At 46.3% G+C, this 20,297-nt stretch overlaps 1 protein-coding gene across 2 annotated transcripts; it reads left to right on the forward strand.

Moving 5' to 3' along the window:
* The first annotated feature begins 635 nt into the window (after positions 1–635).
* LOC120893402 (retinal homeobox protein Rx) lies at positions 636–19,542 on the forward strand. Of its 2 annotated transcripts, XM_040295252.1 has the most exons (5): positions 636–1,890; positions 1,966–2,392; positions 6,805–6,940; positions 7,043–7,530; positions 12,721–19,542. In XM_040295252.1, the coding sequence occupies exons 1-5, from the start codon at positions 1,434–1,436 to the stop codon at positions 13,037–13,039; spliced, it is 1,827 nt and encodes a 608-aa protein (XP_040151186.1). In that variant the 5' UTR covers positions 636–1,433; the 3' UTR covers positions 13,040–19,542. The 2 variants fall into 2 exon arrangements, with proteins under 2 accessions (XP_040151186.1, XP_040151185.1); XM_040295251.1 differs by having other exon boundaries at positions 636–2,392.
* Positions 19,543–20,297: the final 755 nt, after the last annotated feature.

Consider the following 20,297-nt stretch of genomic DNA (forward strand, 5'->3'; position numbering starts at 1 on the left):
GCGCGCAAGACGCCCGTTCCCGGCCCTACACGGCAAGAGCGTCAAACACACATTACACCACATGGCACATGGAAACGGCGGAATGTTCAACGGTGCGTAGCTTCTCGCAGACCGTCCCCGGGAGATGGATTTTCCCCCTTGTACGGTTTTCTTCGCGCCTTTGCCTCTGAACAACACGGACGCACACGTGACCCTTATGTGTGCTGCTGTTGCATCGTCCGCATCGAGTGCACCAAGGGTCCTGCGGTCTTATCCTCTCTGGTTTTGGGTATCGGATTTTTTGTTAATCCTCAACGACTCAACAAACGCAAGTGACTCAGCGCTACCAGCATCTTGCGCAGCAACTTCAGCGTGCTCTGCGTGTATGTGTGTGTGTGCGTGTGTGCGTGTATAGCTCCGCCCCTGTTATCCGCACGCTGAAGCGAGAGGGAGAGTGTGCAGCATCAAAACAAACACAACGCATACATACGCGCGCGCGCTTCGTTCTGTAGAAACCGGGGTGGAAATGGTGCAAGAAAAGATGGCCGCTCGATCGGACGTCATGCGGCAGGGCGGAGTCTGCTTGATTGATCTTAATTGAGTATAAAAAGCTGATGAAGCGCAATATTTAATTCATTGATAATTTTGCATCCGACCCGGCCGATACACGCACGCAGCGTAGCCGTGGCCGCGCCGTTTCTCCAGCATTCGTCCTTCTGCAGCATCGTTAGCAGGAGGAAACCACACTCGCCTCGTCGTGCCTGGTACAAACGAGTGATCCTGGTGACCACCGAAGGCACCCACAGTGTGGATATAGGTGGTTGCAAAGGGGAAGATATGGCTCTGAAGTGTTACACAGAAGAGCTATTCCTGTGCTTCAAATAATATTGACAAAACTCAGAGTGTCCCGATTGATCGCAGTGCGTGTGTGATCTATCCTGTGTGATACCCCAAAGGTCTCTTTTAGCACTAGATTGATTGAATCTGTGGTCTGTTTTGAGAAATCGTGTGAATTCGTGATGCTATTGCCAACACCTCTCGTAGTGCCCTAAACGGTGCAGTTACACAGTTACGGTGCAACTTATCAAGTGCAGTTACACTTTCTCCAGTGTTTGGATGTCTGTGTTTGTGTAAGTTCGGGCGCTTGTGTAGGTTTGAGTTGATGTGTGTGTGTGTACGTGTGTATGTATTGATTAAATCAGTGCGTTTCCTTTAATCCTTCCACTTGACGGCCACGAAGCCATCCCCGTTCGGTTGTGGCCCCGGGTGAGCCAAGTTTATCCAATTCATTGCGGTTTATTTATGGACTTGCTGCTGGCAGTCCACGCGACTGTGGCGAAGTGTGATCCAATCTACTATCCCCGCTGACCGCGAGCGAGGTTAATTGAAATCGAGCGTCAATATTTCACTCGGTAGCTTTCCACCGCTCCCGGGAAGCAATCCCGTCGGCTACCATGGAACCGTCTACCTTCGACGACCAGATATTCGGTGACTTTACGAGCGACACGCTCGGTACGCTTGCCGGCGCCACCAAACCGATCCATGCCGGACCATCGCCGAGCTCGGTCGTTGCGGCGTCCGGCCACGGTAATCTGCAGGTGATGATGGGCATCGGTCACTCACCGACCCACGATGGCGGTGGCAGCGCAGGCAGTGCAGGCGGAAGCGCCAACGGTAACGGCGGTCATCAACGGCTGCCCGAGGTGAACAGCATCCTGGCCGTGTCCGGTTCGCCGAGCTACAAAACCATCGACTACACGAACCTCAGCAAGGTGGAGTATCACCATCTGGCGAACGGCAAGCTGGACGGTCCCTCCTACTCACCCCCGAACGGGACGCACCAGCAGCAACAGCACGGCCTCGGTGGACACCCGGTGCCGGGAGGCAACAAGTCGCTCGAATACGTCAACTGTAAGCTGGAATATTACACCGCCCTGCCCATCGCCCACGATAATCTGAATAAAATAGAGTTCGTTAAAACCCTAGATTACAACGGTAACGGCCGGTTGGACTATTCCACCTCCTCCTCGTCCTCGCCGAACGGACCGAAATCCATCGATTACGGTGGCGGTAGCGGGGCGAAGCTCGACTACGAGACCACGATAGCGATGTTCCAGCACCCGGGACCACCGCAGCAGCAGCAGCAGCAGGGACCGTCGGGTGGGCCACCGCCACCGGGCACCGGTTCGTCCGGCATGGTGGACGCATCGATGATGAGTAGCAACACCGGCCAGCCCAACGGCATGCCCGTCGGCATGGCAAGCCAGGGAAAGCCGCGGAAAGCCGACGACATGAACGGTGCATCCGGATCGTCGACACCGACCACTACCACCCCAATGGACGGTGCGGGAAATGGGAAGAAAAATGATAAAAAGAAAACGGACCCGAATGGCATCAAGAAGAAGAAAACAAGGTAAGCAAATTGGTCACGGTGTGGCAGGTGAAATTGGGAGCAAATGCTAGAACAAACGACGAAACGACGAAACGACAACCACCAACACTTTGGAAGTTTAATTGTAAACGTGTATTTCATTGCTACCGATTCACCTTTAATATGCATGAAAAGGTGAAAAAGATCGACACATATTTGCAAAACTTTGATTGAAATACTATACACGGACAGGAAATACAGGAAATATTTCATGCAGTTTGGCCGTTAGCAACATTTCAATACAATACTGTCAGAATATTGTATTTCAATGTATGTCTTTTTTTTTTATTTGTTGCGATGTACCTCAATTAGTGGGGTTATAGTTGATTCCCTCCATCCTTTCCTTCACTGGACATCAATTTGGAAAATGGCGAAAGACAGAAAAGCGCCTCCCTATTACCCCATCCAGCGGCAAATGTACCCTTGGGGTATGCTCGGGCAACGTTTATCGACATTCGTCATCGTCAGACGTCGGGCTTAAAACGATTTTCAATGACTGGGCAAAAATCATTCAAATGCACCCCATTGTTTGTGTATTTTGGATCTCGTTTTTCGCTCACGTGTGTGTCTGTTTGTGGCTGTGTGTGCGTGGGTGAATAAGCTCATAAATTCGAAAAATGGTTCGTACGCAAAAAGGGCGTAAAGCTCTTTTTTATCCCACCAAAAAAGAAGACGAAAAAACAAACTCCCAAAAACAAGGCCAAATTGTTTAAACTCGATACAAAGCCCCATCCGGGAGTCTGGGAGTCGGATCGAACCAAGCCGACATTCCATCAGGCCGTATTGACGCACAGCAGCAGACCGACTGTTTTGCGAGTGGAGCGGTATGGTATGGTATATGGCCGCCTTCCATTTTGCTACACTGATTCCGTCCCCGGTTTTGAGCCGGACAGCGAACACGCTCATCGCATTGTGATTTATCATTTCTGCACATTAACATGCAATGATATGCGATCCTTTCTGAGGCTGGTGAACCCTTGGTCGCTTTTTAATAGCATCGATGAAACCGATTGTTTGGTTTGCTTTTTTGGATGAAATTTAAATTGTTGGCCATAAAGGATCACTGCAACGGTCATTTATAGAGAGTTTTCCCTCCCAGTGTCATTGAAATAAATGGCTGCTTACATCAACATACCATCGGAATTACGGTTGATATGATAGACATTACTGCAAATTCAAGACGCAGACAAATGGTATTCTTTACCAAGTTACGATGCCAACTAACAAAACAAACGTACGATATGCCTTTTCGTACCCCTCATCCGACACTTTCACTATCGGTATCCTAGGTAACAAATTTGTACAATCTCTTTGCTTCAATTTTTAGAACCCCATCACTCACCTCTAACCGCAACGACCCATGTTAGCGCCCCATTGTAAGCCTTTCTTTATTTTCTCACTGTTATCAGATTAAATTGACCGCTCTTTTAAATATACACTTGTGAGTGTACACTGTGTGGCTGTTTGTGTGTCTGTGTGTGTGTGATTGGACCCGAAAAAACCCACAAAACCCATCGAACCCCCCCCCCCCCCCAAAGCTGAATCGCATTGTATTCCCAACCCAACCCAACGCAGTACAACAACCTTGTAATCATCATCTTACAATGAAGTAATTCGTCCGATATCCCATTTTTCTGCAAGCTAAACCATTTACGTTCGGCCCTCGAAGGACCATCTACTACCGCACACCGGTGTGTGTGTTTGTATGTAGACACACTACCCGAGAATGTAACCCCATCCTTGTTTAGCTTTCTCTTCCTACTCACCACCCGCTCGACGGTTTTTGCCGATCGAATTCCGCAGCTTCAAGGCATGACCTTTCTCATGGCCGTGCGGGAACGAAAAAAAAGCTGCGGAAAAGAAGAAAAACGGGGGAAAACATCCTTACAACCGGTCGGTCGGAGAGAGGGTGCGGACCACTCCCGTCGGCACACCTTGCCACATTTGGCTGAACCTTGATTAAGTGTAAGTTATTTATCCGTTCGGGTTGGTTGCCCGAAAATGCTGGAATGTCAGGACGTGTGTTGGATGCGAGAAGGGGGAAAGGTGAGGATTTCCACTGTGCTTTGAATCAAAACCCGTACCTTTCCCGAGTCACCTTTCGATATATGCGAAAGAATGTTGTAGCTTCAAGCCGAAGAATGATGACGACGATGACGACGACGACAACGACGACAACGACGACGACGATGGCAATGGCAAAAGCGTGCTCGCACCGGTGAAGGGTCAGATTTATTTATTCTGATCAATCTTTGCAGCGATCCCCATGTTTCGTCGTACGTCTAGTCCATCTCGTACACCCAAGCACGGTTTGAACATGTTGCTTTTCGGGGATCGAAGGAAGTTCACCGAAAGCATTTGCTACGCAAACAAACGTTCACAAAGGTAAACGATTTTTTGTGTGTGTTTGTGATCGGGGAAGGAATAAAAGAAAGGGCGAAGGGTTTTGTAGGATTTCCCAACCTCAAACCGCTGCTGCAATGCTCAAATTCTGAGATAATCCAGTAAGTCAGGCTTTGCAAGTGCACCATAAATACACATCAAGGGAAAGAATTACATTCGCTCGGTTGTCGTTAGCTCAATTGCAACCGATGCAACTGCACCACAACGTTACTAATCGAATCCAAATAAAGGATCCATTGCTATGCTGTTTTGTCCAGTGCCCAATTTGTAATCCCTCTCCGTGCGGGCTAATGAAAGGTAATTGTCCGCAAAAAAGCTCCATAGAAGATTGAGCTCAAAACTCTAAAGAACGTTCCAAGAATTTAGGAACCATATTTTCAAACTGTCGTATCACAATACGAAACCACACACGCATACACACACACACACTCACGATCTTGGATAGCATATGGAATCGCCTGGCAAACAATCCCTCCAATTAACAATGGACTCAAAATCAAGCCACTACAATCGATCCTAATAGTGTTTATGAAATTTTCCTTGCTCCGATCTAGTACGCCTTGCTTGGCGAGCGATGCTTTCGGCCGGCCCAAGGAGGCAGCGGCAACTCGTAAAGAGCTAAACACACTGCCGAGCAAGTCTCTTAAGCTGCCATCCCGTACTTCCCCGAAAAGGGTCGTACATCAGACACCCGGGGTCAATCTAATTAAAGGTAGCATTAGTAGAAGCATTCTCCCTGTGCAGCACTGGACATCCTACCAGCTCCCCGGAGCACTATCACCGAAGCAGCATGGAGAAGTGTGCGAGACGTGCCAAGCTACGGCCACTACGGTTGAGCTGGGGTAGTGCATTGGACAATAAAAATTTCATACACACCTTCCGGCCGCCGCAATGCTAACCAAACCCCTGGAACCTGGACCGGGAGAAAATGGCACAAAATCCGTGTTCCCTGCAGTGGCCACATAAAACAAACGCCGTTCGTTTTGGTCAGTGCGTGCGTCCGGGTAGAAAAGAGACGCCAGTACCACCAACACACCATTAACGTTCACACAGCACTAATTCTGAGTCAGAATTCGTTTTGCTCCATCTGCTCCGTTTTCTATTCCACCATCGTCTTTTGCCCAAAGTCTTACGTACGAAAACATTTGTATTCATTAGCCGTACCGATGTGGTAGGTAGTGGTGTTGTGGGGAACAGTGGAATGGAAAATCCTTCCGTTCCGGAACTTCCTCAAGCAGTCGAAAAGGGAAGAGCAAAGGACAGGAGGAGAGGGTCCTATACAACGATATTGTTGCAACAAATGCAATTCAGAGCAAAAGTTGCTGAAGACAGCAGCAGGGATGGCACTGCCCATTTGTGTATGTGTGCTTTCGCAAATGACCCACACCGGAGAAAGACATATTCTTTCGGCGAAAATCCATATTCTTCGATACTAGGGTCTACTAGCGGTGAACAAAACTCAGAGGACACAGACTGTGGTGCGGCCGAAATGCAATTAGAAAGGAGTTGAATATCATTTCTGATGCGACCGTGCGTGCATTGTCAGGCACCAAACAATGGGAAGAACCATTAGTATCCTACCGACTGCATTCCGTAGGACTTCACTGGTACCAGGAGCAGCACTTTTAAGCTCTGTTTCGTACCCTATCGGACATTGAGTGCAAGGGCAATGCAGACAGAGAAGACCCATTGTCCAACAAACACACGGCACTACAACATGACCGTTGTTCTAGTGCTGCAATCGAAAAGCTTATGGCTCTGTATAAGGGGGAAAAGTTTTACTAAAGACCCGACCAACGAGACGGCATACTATATTGCGTACAGGATTATGCTGGGTTTCTTCATTTCAGCTCAACCAAACAGGAACACATCGACTACTCGCCGTTTCATTATTTTGACCTCCACAGCACAATAGTGCATCCGTTGCGCTACTATTATCTTCTTCTCACAGCTTTTTCTCCCTCTTTCCCTACCTCGGTATCTTGTTGCAGGACGACCTTCACCGCGTATCAGCTCGAGGAGCTGGAGCATGCCTTCGAGCGGGCGCCCTATCCGGATGTGTTCGCACGAGAAGAACTGGCCCTGAAGCTCAACCTCAGCGAGTCACGCGTGCAAGTTTGGTTTCAGGTAATCGTCGGCCACCTGGCCATTCCGGCCACCCACATTACCCGCGTCTCAGTAGGCTATCACTCATATGCTGCCTCATTTCCCATCCCTCCCTCCGTTCAGAATCGACGAGCGAAATGGCGCAAACGAGAACCGCCCCGGAAGTCGGCCTACCTCGGCAACAACAGCCCGTCGGCCCCGATGAACGGCCCGATCGGGACGTCGTTCAGCCAGTTCCCGCAGACCGCCACCGTGACGCCACCCGGGAGCGTTGACAGCTGGTCCACCTACCAGGCACCGTACGAGCTCGGGCCGCACATCAACCTGCTGTCGCCGGCCGTCAGCCCGTACGGGTCGTTCAGCACCCAATACGGTACTTACATGCCCGAGAGTCACATGTTCCCGGTGCGGCAGCACTACGACTACGGTAGCCCGTCGCGACCGGGCGACCCGGGCGATGAGTCGGGCGGCCATCAGCATCAACAGCATCACGGTGGCCACCATCATCACCACCATGCGCACCACAACCATCACAAACCGGCGGACCACTACGCGCCGACGACGATGGACGATAAGTTTGAGACGCACTGTACGGCCGGCCTGCCCGACGGGTAAGTACGCAAGGGGGCATGGTGGGAAAAAAGGGGGAACGCGGAGGATTGTGACGGGACGGAAATGAAACAATTCGTGCGATTATTTACGGAGGTTTAGAGACAATCCAGTGTGACAGAAGTGCCGGCAAACGGGCGACCACCCATCAAGTTTGCGAGGCGTTCGATTGAGAGTGACTCGGTTCGAGCAGTTCCTTCCGGACGTAGCAGAAGGGGTGCCAGTGGGAGCGGGAAATTGATGCCCGGAAAATGGGTCACAATGGAGCGCACCGGGGCCGGGCACCGTTTCCTCTCCGCGTCGTGTCATTTCCACGCGCACGCATTTGTGCGACTAATGGAGTTTGCGTTTGTGGCACGGAAATGGTTTCATTCGCATTCTCCAGTGCCAGCCCGAGAGTATTTGCGCATCGCACAAAACTAACCTACCACAAGCTGACTTTCATATAACAAATCAAATTTCGCCGTATTTTAACCCGTTTGATGGAAATTCCACACGCACACACACACAAACGGGGCACTTTACTGGAAATACGAGACGGCCCTTCGTTCGCCCAATGAAACGCAGCCCGGGCACCCATCGATGTTCATGTAGATGCACAAATGTTTAGGAAATGTTTAAAGAAACTGTAATAGAAATTGTAGAGTACACGTACATACGTTTTGTATTACCATTAGCAACATCCCCGTTCTTGAGCCTCACAAACATTGTAAGCAGAAAAGTGCATTTACGAACTGCATTGTTCGAGCGAGCGAGTGGGCTCGTGCGGATTGTGGTTATTGCGCAATGTGTAAAGTAGAATTTTCGAGCCGATACGTTTGACCGCTAAATGAAATCAAATGAAATCTAAATAACACAATGCTACTCACTAACTACTGCTTGTGAAGCCAGTGATAAGCGACAGCTTGGAAAGGAAAATTCAATCGTTTGCCTATTCTAGTTCTGCTGAGCGAATGGAAGTGAGTTGTGATCTTTATAATTTGTTTGATTGGCAAGTTTTACCGTATGAATAAAATACGAAGTATAGCTTAATAGGCCCTGAGATGATTTTGATTGATTGAATTCCGATGGTAGCTATTTCATAAGAATTTACTTCAGTTAATGCACTTTTGCATTAACTTTGCCCTTAAATTTGCATTTTTGCTCTGCTATTTTCGTACAATTTTCGGGAATTGGGACCACGAAGAGAATTTAATTTTATAGAAAATGCTATTTGTTTATTAAATGTAACATTCATGTTGTGGGTAAAAAAAACCCTATACCACAAAAACAGTGCGTTGTAGATAAAACAATACCAGGAACTGCATTATTAAAATGAATGTGAACATGTGAACTTTTTAATGGCAATTCTATATTCTTTGAAAAATGAATTCCAATTCAAATAATTGCAATCCCACAACGCCCAAAATGAGTAGCTGAAAGATATTTTGAACTGTTCAAACACAGAACAGCCAGCATCAAAGCCAAAATTGCATGCAAACCATCCAAATTTACGATCCGTACGATAAAAACTATTCTACATTACAAAAAGGTACGAAAACCTTTACAAAACGCACACAGCGCTTTTGAAGTTGTCCGCTTCCTATCCTTTTGCACACATTCCTCGCAGCCCTCAAACATCGACGCTCGTTGGTTCGTTTTCGATCCTATTTACACAAATACACATGCACACACATACAACATGGTCCCATGATTGCAATTGACGTTCCTGCAGCTGGGTTCGTACCGTGCATCCAGCATGCGAGTTTATGAGGCGTCCTGCACCGGACAACGCCAGGATTGCACATAACGCCTCAAAGTGACCAACGAGGCGAAGAAATTGTTTACACTAAAGTGCAGCAAAAGACAATCAAAATGTAAACTTAATCGAAAACTGATCGAAACACACACACACACACACACTTTACGAGGGAATTTGGTTCTTTGAGAAACACACACACGCACACATATACTCAGAGTAAAGTTTGAAGGCAAGGAAGCAGCCACAACAACAACAAAAAGCAGATAAAAACGCACCAAACTCACTGCATCCATTTATCTCTTGTCGAACTCATAAGTATTTGTAGTTCGTACTATACGTGGCGTACAGGGAACTTGTCCCAGCCACTCCACCATATTGCTTGAGACACCGCGCACCGCACTCGATGCTGGTGAGCAGTTGTGCAGCGGGTGCAAAAACTTTTCCCCCATAATCGATACCATGCTACCAGTTGGTGTGTTTTCTAGTTTATTTTCTCATTTTACACGAGCACCTCCAACACCAACACTGCCGGCAAACGGTGCTTTCTATGGTCGATGGGCAGGCTATCGATAAATTGTTGAAGACTTTTCCCGACGCGCTTCAAAAGCTTCCGCGCCCACCTTTCACATTCCGCTTAAAGTTATGCTCATCCATCTTGCACTTCGATTTCACGTGCTCCAAAACTAGTGGCGAGCAGAGTCGCACACCCATACACACAAACTCACAAACCCTTCGAAACGTCCAGCGCCGGCATTTGTTCCGTCTGGGAAACAAAACCCTCCCGTGCTGGATACGCATTTGCACGGAAGCCGAAAAACTAAGCGGACATGATGGGTGGGCAAATTTCTTTCTTCCAAACACCGGGTCTCCCAAGTGCCCCAACAAACTGTTTGCCTCATCTCGCCTCACTGCCCATTCGATTGTTCAAGGTAGCGTTGGGCAACAGCACTTCGAAACTCTTGGAAACTTTGTTTGCATTTCAAACATCGTTCCGTTTCTGGGCGCGAGTGGAACGGGCCGTAGCTCACCGATGTTCCCGGCTGCATCCATCCAGTGTGAGGCAGTTGTCTCGTTTTTATTACACGTGATCTTTCGCCCTGCCCTGCCAGCTGCAACTCGCGCAGAAGCGGCATGAAGGGTGCAATGGAGTCGGGGACTTCTTTTGCACAAAAGTTGCAAGTTTCTGCAACTTGACGCAAACGTGTGCAAAGCGACGTGCTAGGAGAGCCCACGAGGAAACGTGCACGGGCACAGGCTTCCCAGTTGTTTCGCAGCATTTGTTGCTCGCGCGCGCGTTGATAGAGTTACGGAAACTCTGCTGCAAACGAGCTGTAAAGCGACGATCCATTTCCAAAGTTCACGCTTCCGATGAGCACGGCAATAATGGGGAAAGGGGAATTGGTTTGGGTGGTTGGGGCAAGGGGATAGTGCTGCATCCACACCTTGCGCCTTCGCTGTGGTGTCGCACTGTTTGCGAGCAAATGAATCCCCACTTAACCCCATGGACGGGTAAGGTTTCGGTTGTAAATGCATCCAGTTGCTGCCAGACTGTTTGGCGGCTTGACTATTTGGCCCTGAAGTGGGCGTAATTTTATCGCGTCGTGGCGGAATAGTCGTGATGGAGGATAATTAAAAATGTTCTACCATTTCCGGTATGGATCTCCCAACTACCTGGCGGTGACTGGCTAGTGGCAAGCTGTTGCTGTACGTGAACGGTACCACGGTCTCTCTTGACAGCTTTCTTTTTCGATCACTAACGCTTTGGAAAGTTTTGTTGATTTATGCGCTATTGGTAGACAGTGTGCTGTGGCCGTTGCGAGTTTTATCACTTGTAAATGAACAAAAGCAAACTATTGAATGAAAATGTAACTTTTTGATTAAATCGTTAAAGTTATCGCTTCGAAACCATTTCCATCCGAGCTTTTGTCAGTTAATGGTTCACTTCTTTTTCTTTTATTTTAATAATCAGAGAAAGAAAGAAGTAAACATTACATTGAAACCATTCAATTCAAGTGCATCAGGAAAAGTTAGATCTTTGGATGCCACCATTCGCGGTACTAAAAGAACTGTACTGTAAAATTCCTTAAAGTTACAAACACTGAGTTCAACTTGTTATTATTTAACACATCACACTCATCAACTTGTCTGAGTTACGTACGTTGGATTAACAAGCATGATCTATGAAATGGATGAGGATTTCATGGAAATAAACTAAAATGTGATAATTAATTTAATGGATGTACATGTCTGCATCATTTTTTTTTGTTCTTGTTTTATGAACTGCAATACAAAGAAACAAAGGTATCACACAGATGCAGCCACTTTAAAAATGGTTAATCATCTGTAACCCATACAATTCAAAGTGAATAAAACTGTTGCTGGAAAAAAATGATCTTTGAAAGGGATTGATTCCGTTTTACTGTATGAAAGATTTTTCCATTGCAATCAGAAATGATAAACGAATGGACAGTTGTTTGCTAAAATTAAATTCGAAATAAATCCAATAACCCAATATTGATTCAATCGATTTTGGTCTCATCGATTGAACCGGATTGACGATATAAATAAAACGGTGGGATTTTATTACGTTTCATAAAGCAAATGATATGATTGTTTCCACGAAACTAGAAACAACCGATAGAGGCTCTTTGATTCGCAGAACTAAAGTGTTTTAGTGGAAATAAAAAATATAGAAGAGTTTACACTGTTTTCGAGTGTGTATAACATCCATCTTTATTTTTGCAATTGATTATGTGGAAGGTGTAATACACAGAAATGAGAGTGTTTGGATGATAATGAATGTAATTAAACAGCCTAATAAGCATAGTTGCGACTTCGAAGAAATAGAGGAGGAGGAAGAAGGGATGGAGTTAATAGGGTCTAGCTGAAATGGTAGGGAAACAGTATACAGATTGCAGAGGTAACAACTACTTATAATGTTTAAACATAAACCACAGATTAGCCATTCCATAGCATTAATTAGTTAGTTGAACCCGAAGGTGAATTGATTAGCCAGGAAAGCAATGATTAGGAATATAAAAACAAGTCACAGTATCGTTGTTCAGCCAGGTTGGGTGGTAGATACTGTCGTTTTCAACGCCCAATGTCTTCCTTATTACTCAGAGTTTCATCCTTCTTCGTCATGCCTTCTTAACAATTAGAGCGAAATACAGACACACAGTAACCAATAACCTTGAAGCGTGGCACACATGTCCTATGCGTTTCCCCTTGTGGAAACGGGTTTAATTTATTTCCACCCGAGTCAACCATCCACCAGGCGGCTCCACCTTTCCTGTGTTTGCCAATCGCTGCGAACGCGACCACTGTTTGCAACCGTTTCTCGTTTCCGTTTGATGTTACCACACCGTTACTAAACCATAATAAATCACTTCCCTTTCTTTTTCACCTTCTTTTCTCTCCCGCTTCCGCCGTTCTCGGCATCACCAATTAGGCTCACGAATGGAAAGTACGTCGACGACACGAAGTACATCCACGGTGTCGACGTGCATCACTATCCCGATACGGATCCCGGCAAGTACGGCAACTGCCACCAGCTGGACGATCCGTCCATGAAAGCACACTACGGACCGCCGCAACCTTCGCAGCAAACGCAACCACCGCCGTCTTCCCAGCAGCAGCAACAGCAGCAGCAGCAAACGCAACCCGGCCAATGTCAACCGGTCGGTGTGGACGATCCCGACTCGCTCGGTATGGTAAAGGCGGAGGAGAATGTCACCCACAGCTATGTACTTCCATCTTTTTTGCCCTGATCGAGAGCATCAGAAAGGGTTCGCAAACGTCATCGGCTGCACTGCTGTCCGCCAATCCGCCGAGACAGCCGCCGTACCATCGTACCCGGTACGAACAGTTCCGCAATCATTTCGGATAGTATTCTCGGCCATCATCTTGATGCTATCGTCCCGTTACCGTTCCTTATTTCCTTACTGCCACCGTTTTCATCCAGCACAGATGATCGTGATTGCTTCATCATCGAAGGACGTTTTGGGACTGTGATTGGTTTCATCGTTCGCACTGAAGCCTCAGCAGCAATCAAGAATTTGTGCTGTTCTTTGGGGTTTTTTTTTTTTTTGTTGCTGATGGAGCCCCTTGCTGATGGCCCAACACACATACACACACATCGTAACCACAGTTTCTAATTCATTATTCAGCATTTGGGCTGAGTGCTGAGTGGTGAGTTTCGAGAGCCGTTGTCGAGATCCCTGTAATAGGGTGACGAGTGGTACAATCGAAAACAAAAATACTTTAAAACACGTGCACACAGACACATACACACATACTTTTACCAATCCATGCCCATGGTAAACCCTTGAGCTCCTGGGAGAAGTTGTGTGTTAAACAATGCAAAGTGCTAAACAAACTTTTCCCATTTACCGGCAGCTCTAAAGTAACTGGTTGACTTTTGTATTCAAATGGGTGTGCGTGTGTGTGTCAGTATATTTACCTTTGAGTTTCCAACGTTTTATTTTGCTTTCGGTTTGTGTTTGGTTTTTTTTGAAGCGCAACAAACAACTTTCTCTACCCAAGTCGGGAAACACACATTACCGAGCTTACTGTTGACATCGTGGGAAATATCAAGCGGGCAAAGTACCATTAGACAGTGCAAGCAAACGGTTAGTTCAAGACAAACATGCAAACACATTTCTATCAAGCTTGAAATCGATATGGAACTGTTTCGACGTTTGCGCTTGAATGTCCAAGGGTTAGGGCGTTGAAGGCGTTTTGCTATAAACAATATCCCAACCGCTCGAACACGAACTGTTGCATTCCGGAAGGTCAAACCGATTGGTTTAATTTTGCAAGAAAAGCCACGCTCTGGAGGTGGGAAGAAGGAAGAAAACCGCTTTATTCGGTTTTTCCTGAAGGCTAATCAAATCAAGACCGCTAAAACGATTCGCACCCAACTTAAGGCAAGCGTGTAGCAGCAACAGGGGGGAAACACTTTGAAGGCGTTTTTCAAGTTTTTCCTCAAAAAGCAGTAGTAGTGCAAAAAGTGTATGTGTGTGTGTGTATGGAGGCAACACACCGTACAACAAGTGCTTGGCATCATGGCCACAATCGAACGGCAGTTGAAGGGTACCGCCAAACCCAAAATGCCTCTAAAAAGTGAAAGCTCCCACAGTGCTTCTCCCAACTGACGCTATTTTTTTTTTGTGTGCTGGTGTTGTTTTTCACTGCGTTCCGTTAGGTTCCGCTCCACTGGACTAATAAATAAACCAATGGGAACCGTCCGCCTTTCCCTGTTCCCAGTGTCCGAGTTCGAGTTTCTCTCCCGCCGTGTTGCTGTTCTGATTTATCGACACCACCCGGTGTGTGTGTGTGCACGCGCGCGTGGTTCTGACTTTTCCTGACCAAACTTTGGCCACCACACACATACAGGACGGGGGACCCTCTGGGAGACCGTGGCTACCATTGGTTCGGTCCCTTTTCCCACCACACACACACACACACACACACACGGGTGCGCACGCGGCTCGATTTGATCGAACACTTCCCCGTCCGTCGATCGATAATTTCGGTAACGGTCCATGACCACATAAAACGACCACATCTCGGGCCAGGGGCCCACCCCGATTGATAAGGGTGATGAGCTATCCTACGGGAAGGGCATGAAAAAATGAACAAATACCTGAAGGAAAAGTAGAAGTAGTCAGTGGGGGAGGTGTTGGGGGAAGGGAGCCAAATAAAAATAGAAATAAATTAAATTTGGTTAAAAAGTGCGAACGGTGAAAAAATACGCACAACGGTAAGGGGAAACGTTCCCTCCAGCTGGGCACATAACAGCACGGAAAGTCCAACTTTTCTCCCTTTCCACGGTGCCAGTGCCGGCAAAGGTTTGTTCGGCAAAGAAATCGAAACAATCCAGGGGGTTTTAGGATAAGGATGGTTTAAAGCGAAACCACGCCACGAAGCAAACCAAACGGGCATTTCCCGTGGTTGGGATGAGATTACCTACGCCGAAAGCTCTTCGTGCCCGCGTGTTGCCTTTCCTGGTTTTTTTGGGTCCGTGTTGGATTCACAAGGCATGTAGTTCTCTTTTGTGTGTATGCTCTAAAGTTTTCATTTGCCCCATCGCATGTTCGCATTGTGCGGTTGCGTTCGACCGATTCCCGTTTCATGCTTTCAATCTTGCCCAAATCAATCAACCAGCTCGAAACAGTGCGTTTGCTGTGGCGTTGGTGGTAGAGGGCTTTTTCACCTGGGCCGTCTATTTGTTCGAAATGGGGGCGAGGGCTCCTGCTCTTCCCATCTTCCGGTCATCTGATTTTGGACGTTCTATTCATGGTTGCTCGGGGCCATCCGGTGGTACGTGTCCGTGTCGTGCCATTGAAGCGCATTTCAGCATAACATCGTACGCACACAGAGAGTTCCGTTTTTGGGGTTTTTTTTTTGTCGTATCCCATTTCGTTTCTTTGCTCGCCTTTCGGTTCGGCTGACGCCGTCCTTATCTCTTAGTGGGGCGTTTCTTTTTAGTCTTTTTTTGTTTTGGGCCATTCAGTCGGCATGAAAATTCAAACCCGACATATCTTCTTCCGGATGGATGGATGGTTGATCGAACGGGTTGTGGAGCGAAAGACAGGGATCCGGAACCCGTCCAACCTGTCCGTCTGTTTCACGGAAATTCATCGATCGTATGTTTATTTTAAAACATCAAACAACGAACGTTTCGCCGAGCGTTTCAATCTATGTGACGTTGTCCATTAGGTGATTTTGTACTTGTTTTTTTTTTTTTTATTCTGCACGATGGTGCACTCTTCGACGTGAGAGTGTAACTTTCGTATACCAAATCGACACGTACACGAGCAAACTGTTGCTCAAACCTTATTCCATTAACGTAAAAGGGCACATAGGCTTCCTGGGAATTGGGTGTTGCGGAAGTCAATTGGCAACCAAATAACACTCACAGTGCCTAAAGCACTTGTGACTACGTCTGCAGCCCTGCACTTCGTGGCAGAGGTTCACATCACGGTAATTAATATTCCATTTGATAGAAACTTCTCTTCAGGATCCGTCCTTGGGGTATGGTGACAAAAACAATATTTAAAAAAAAAACCCTCAGGACCACCTTTGAACTTAAGGTTATACCAATCGAGAAAATGGAACGGAAATGAGCAACGCATTTGAATAACCGTGTAAGACGTTTCCCTAATTTCCATGCACTGGAAGGAAGAAGAAGAAGAGAAAAAACCTTCCCGTGGGTAGCACTGTTTGTTGTTTTGTGCGCTGGTTCAACTTTTCCCGCCCTGGTGAATGTTAAGTAAACAAAGTTTATGAGGCAAAGTTTTCCCTGCCTCAAATGGAACGAAAAGACAACAAACACTTCAACCTTGGCAGCAACAGGCGGGACCCTGCTAATGGACAAACGGGACCGAAGCGTACCTACGCTCCCGTGCGTCACTTCAGTGAGAAAGCATCCATTTGCTTGTCGGTTCGGTTTTCTGACCACCACCCGAAGACATTTTCGTTCGAACTCCCGGAAGCACATGATGCATTGGAAAATGGTGCCAGATTTTTGCAGGCAGAATAAATTTCGACCAGAGTTTCTAGAGTGGGACGAACCAAAACCACACACACACACACACACACACACACACACACACACACACACACATTGGTATATACACAATCTAAACATATCAAAACTTTGACCAGTGGAAGACCATGTATCGATCGAAAGCTTTTGCTGCCTGTTCAGTTCAGTTCCGGTGTAAGTAGGTGGAAAAGCAGTGCAAATAAAAGCTGCTTCAAAGCTGCTCCGATTAGTTGGCCACTAACGCCCGTCCATCAGCAAAACGCTCCCGTCATAAAACTCTTCTTTCCTCCCCATTCCTCCTTTTTTCCTTCCATTGAGATCATCTACCTTTTGTCCGCTAAAAAAAACGATGGTTGTGAACCCTTATTGTTTGCTCTCTGTATCATTAAAACACATAAAATGCAACATAGCGTAGCAATACGATACACCCGAAACAGAATGAAAAAAAAACCACGCACGCAATATCAATACACAAGAGATATGAGTGAAAGATAGGGAAGGAAAACAAAACCAGCGTAGTATGTAGCATAGATAAACCCTTCGTTCGCGAACATCCGTGATCTGTGCGCGCGGCGTGTGTAATATGTAAGCCATATTTATTTGCTACCGGATACGGTAGACGTGTCTGTGTGTAGGGCATGAGGATATATTTATTGATCCGCCAGGAGAGGAAAATGGAAACTATGAGATGCTACGATCTCTCGCCCTGCTCAGGCATCCCAGCGCACGGCGAAAGCAGTTGTTCGAGCAGTTCAAAAATGGATAGAATCGATTCCCGCACGCCTTTTTCCTACCGCCCGTACGGCAAGCGATCATAAATTGATGTACAAAAAGAAAAGAAAAACGATGCACACCATCGGGTATGCAAACGAGTGAAAAGGGAAAACCAAAAGTGCTCCAGATGCAACGATTGCATTGCGCAACATTGCGTGTGTATCCTTAATCCTTAAGTTCCTATTAAGTAGTGCCGTTTGCCGTCAACCGTGATGGTAGTTCCCAGTTGATTATTGAATACTATTAAGCAGCAAACATCACAATGCTCTTCCAGCGTAAGCATGTCTCTCATTCGCCCCTCCAAAATAACACAACTGGTTAGGGAAGCTACACCAATGGCAAATGGCAGGGATAAAGTGCTCGGCACACTGTAAGACACTGTGCTGTGTGTGTGTCCCAAACGGCATAACACTCCAGCTCCAGGCAGCGGCATAAGGAATCAGGGCTCTGGGCCCTTCTAAAGTGTTGATAGTTGACATAGTTTCAAAAGCAAGTCATCGTAAAAAGGTGGCAAAGGACGAGTTGTGAGGAGCGTGTTGTGGATAGGTTTCGTAGTTACGATTCCTGATGCTCGTTACCGGAGCTCAGTTCGTTAATCTTTACCAAATGCCATTGCTGTATGTTGATCGGGTTGTACAGGATCGATTGAAAAGTTTTTGTTGTGTCGTCTCGCAAGCATGAAGCGATTACAGGGTGTGCCACTGCGTGTACATAGACGCTTCGTCCAACGCTCCATAAGTGCCTTCCGAGTGTGTAGGATGTAATTTGAATGTAAATGCTGTTTGGCAAGTCGTTGAGGAACGTTCCAGAAGATACAACATTCCAATCTTTGTGCAGAAGCAAAATGAAGCCATTAGCAAAAACACAATGACACACACACCCAACAAGTACAAAACAGTCAAAATGAAGTGTCTTAAGCAATGTAAATTGAATTTCCTGTTCGCACACGAATGGAACAGTTTGTTGTGTGGTGGTAGTAAAAGATCATCCCAAAATAGCAACAGCAACATCAGTTCAGTGGAGCAAATCGAGATGTAACATAGCAAAAAGCAGGAAAAAAAAAACACATACACACACACACTAAACTGACATGCAGTCTCCCATGCGAGTGCTAATCATTTGCATTCGCTAGAAGAAAAGCTCACCGGTTTTCCGAGCTTGGGAGGGGCTGTTTTTCTTTCTAGTCTTCCCATTCGCTAACGCTCCCGTGCAACGCCGCCAAACGTTACTAGTTTCCAGTACTGTGCGGTGGAAAACTAGCGTTACTTCCTTCCCCACAGTCTTCCGCCCGACTGCCTATCTGCCCGAATCTTATTTAAATCTAGTTTATATGTAAATAAATGCCACAACACGTGTCGTGTGCTGCCTCGGTTGGCGTACTCCCAGGAGCAGCCGCCCACAACCTGCCACGCTGTTTCGACAGCTGTACCATAGCTAAATTACAATCGAGATCGGTGGATAGGCAGGCCGGCAGGCAGGCAGGCTGGTTGGAATTCAAAACAGATTTCATGCTCAACATGCTCCAGCTACATTCCATTTCACCACAATTATCACATTTGCACGAGCAACGAGCCATTATCGTGTGATCGGGGTCGGTTTAATAAAGCAGAAACATTGCGGCTCCATTGCTGCTGCAGGAGCTTTGCTCAATCACTGCGCTTCGAGCAACAGAATCAAAAGTTTGGCGGTCAATGTGTTTTGTAAGATTTCATGTGCCATTAGGTAGATTTGCCGATTGTACATAGCCTGGCAAGGAGGGAAGCGTGCGTGCCATACGTTTAGATTTAACATTATATTACGTTCTGATAGTGTGTTAAGGGTAGGGGCTAAGGTAGCGAATTGTAAGACATATTATCAAGTTGCATTATAGAAAAATGTTCGCGTATGGTTTAAAAGTATGTTAAGCAAGAACAGGCAAATAAAAATACTCAATACCGTTACATAATATTTGTACATTAATAACGTCAACAATTAATTGTTTGTAAGGATAGGACAAGCGAATCGATTGTTTCCGAAAATATGAAATGTTGGAATGATTACTACCAAGAACTGGATAGAATCCCAAAAAGTCCCATTATGTATTATTTTTAACACATATACGATTTCCAAGCAACTTATCGATCAAATCCTATAAAAAAACAGTGCATCGATGAAAAAATGATTTTACGTAGCTATGCCACCAGTTCCGTGAACCACTGTACTCCAAATTCACTCCTACGCACATTACATGTTTGCAAAGAAATAAAAGGATCATATTAACTATGAGTAGGTTTTAGGAGCAACCCTACATGCGAAACATACACCGAGTTTCGCATTGTTTTCCACGAAACCTCTCGACACACTCGTCTTTATGAAATCGTTTCTATTGCTATGGTGGCAGGCAGTGGCCGTTGCAAACTTTGCAGCAATTTATCAAAATAGCTTTCCGCTGCGATGTATGTAGGGTTGGGCAATTCGATTCATTACCATGAACGTGAATTTACCGGTTCTTTCATTAACATGAACTGAGCGTGAATCGCGATTCAATCGTTCACGTCAACTAACCACAGTATGGTAAATCGATCTTATTTCGCGATAGTTTCATATTATGGGTGTTTGTTAACAGTTTCATATAATAAGCATAACAGTTCTTAGTCACTGAACTAAAAAACTCATGTATTCCTAATTATGTTATTAAGTGATGCATCTATTATGATTAAGGC

The sequence above is a fragment of the Anopheles arabiensis genome, chromosome 2, assembly GCF_016920715.1.
Source record: "Anopheles arabiensis isolate DONGOLA chromosome 2, AaraD3, whole genome shotgun sequence".
Classification (NCBI taxonomy): domain Eukaryota; kingdom Metazoa; phylum Arthropoda; class Insecta; order Diptera; family Culicidae; genus Anopheles; species Anopheles arabiensis.

Excerpts from the sequence above, each read along its gene's own strand:
- LOC120893402 (XM_040295251.1), top strand. The coding sequence starts at position 1,434 with ATGGAACCGTCTACCTTCGACGACCAGATATTCGGTGACTTTACGAGC. Across the intron at positions 2,393-6,804 it reads ATCAAGAAGAAGAAAACAAG|GACGACCTTCACCGCGTATC; the intron begins GTAAGCAAATTG and ends ATCTTGTTGCAG. Across the intron at positions 7,531-12,720 it reads ACGGCCGGCCTGCCCGACGG|GCTCACGAATGGAAAGTACG; the intron begins GTAAGTACGCAA and ends ATCACCAATTAG.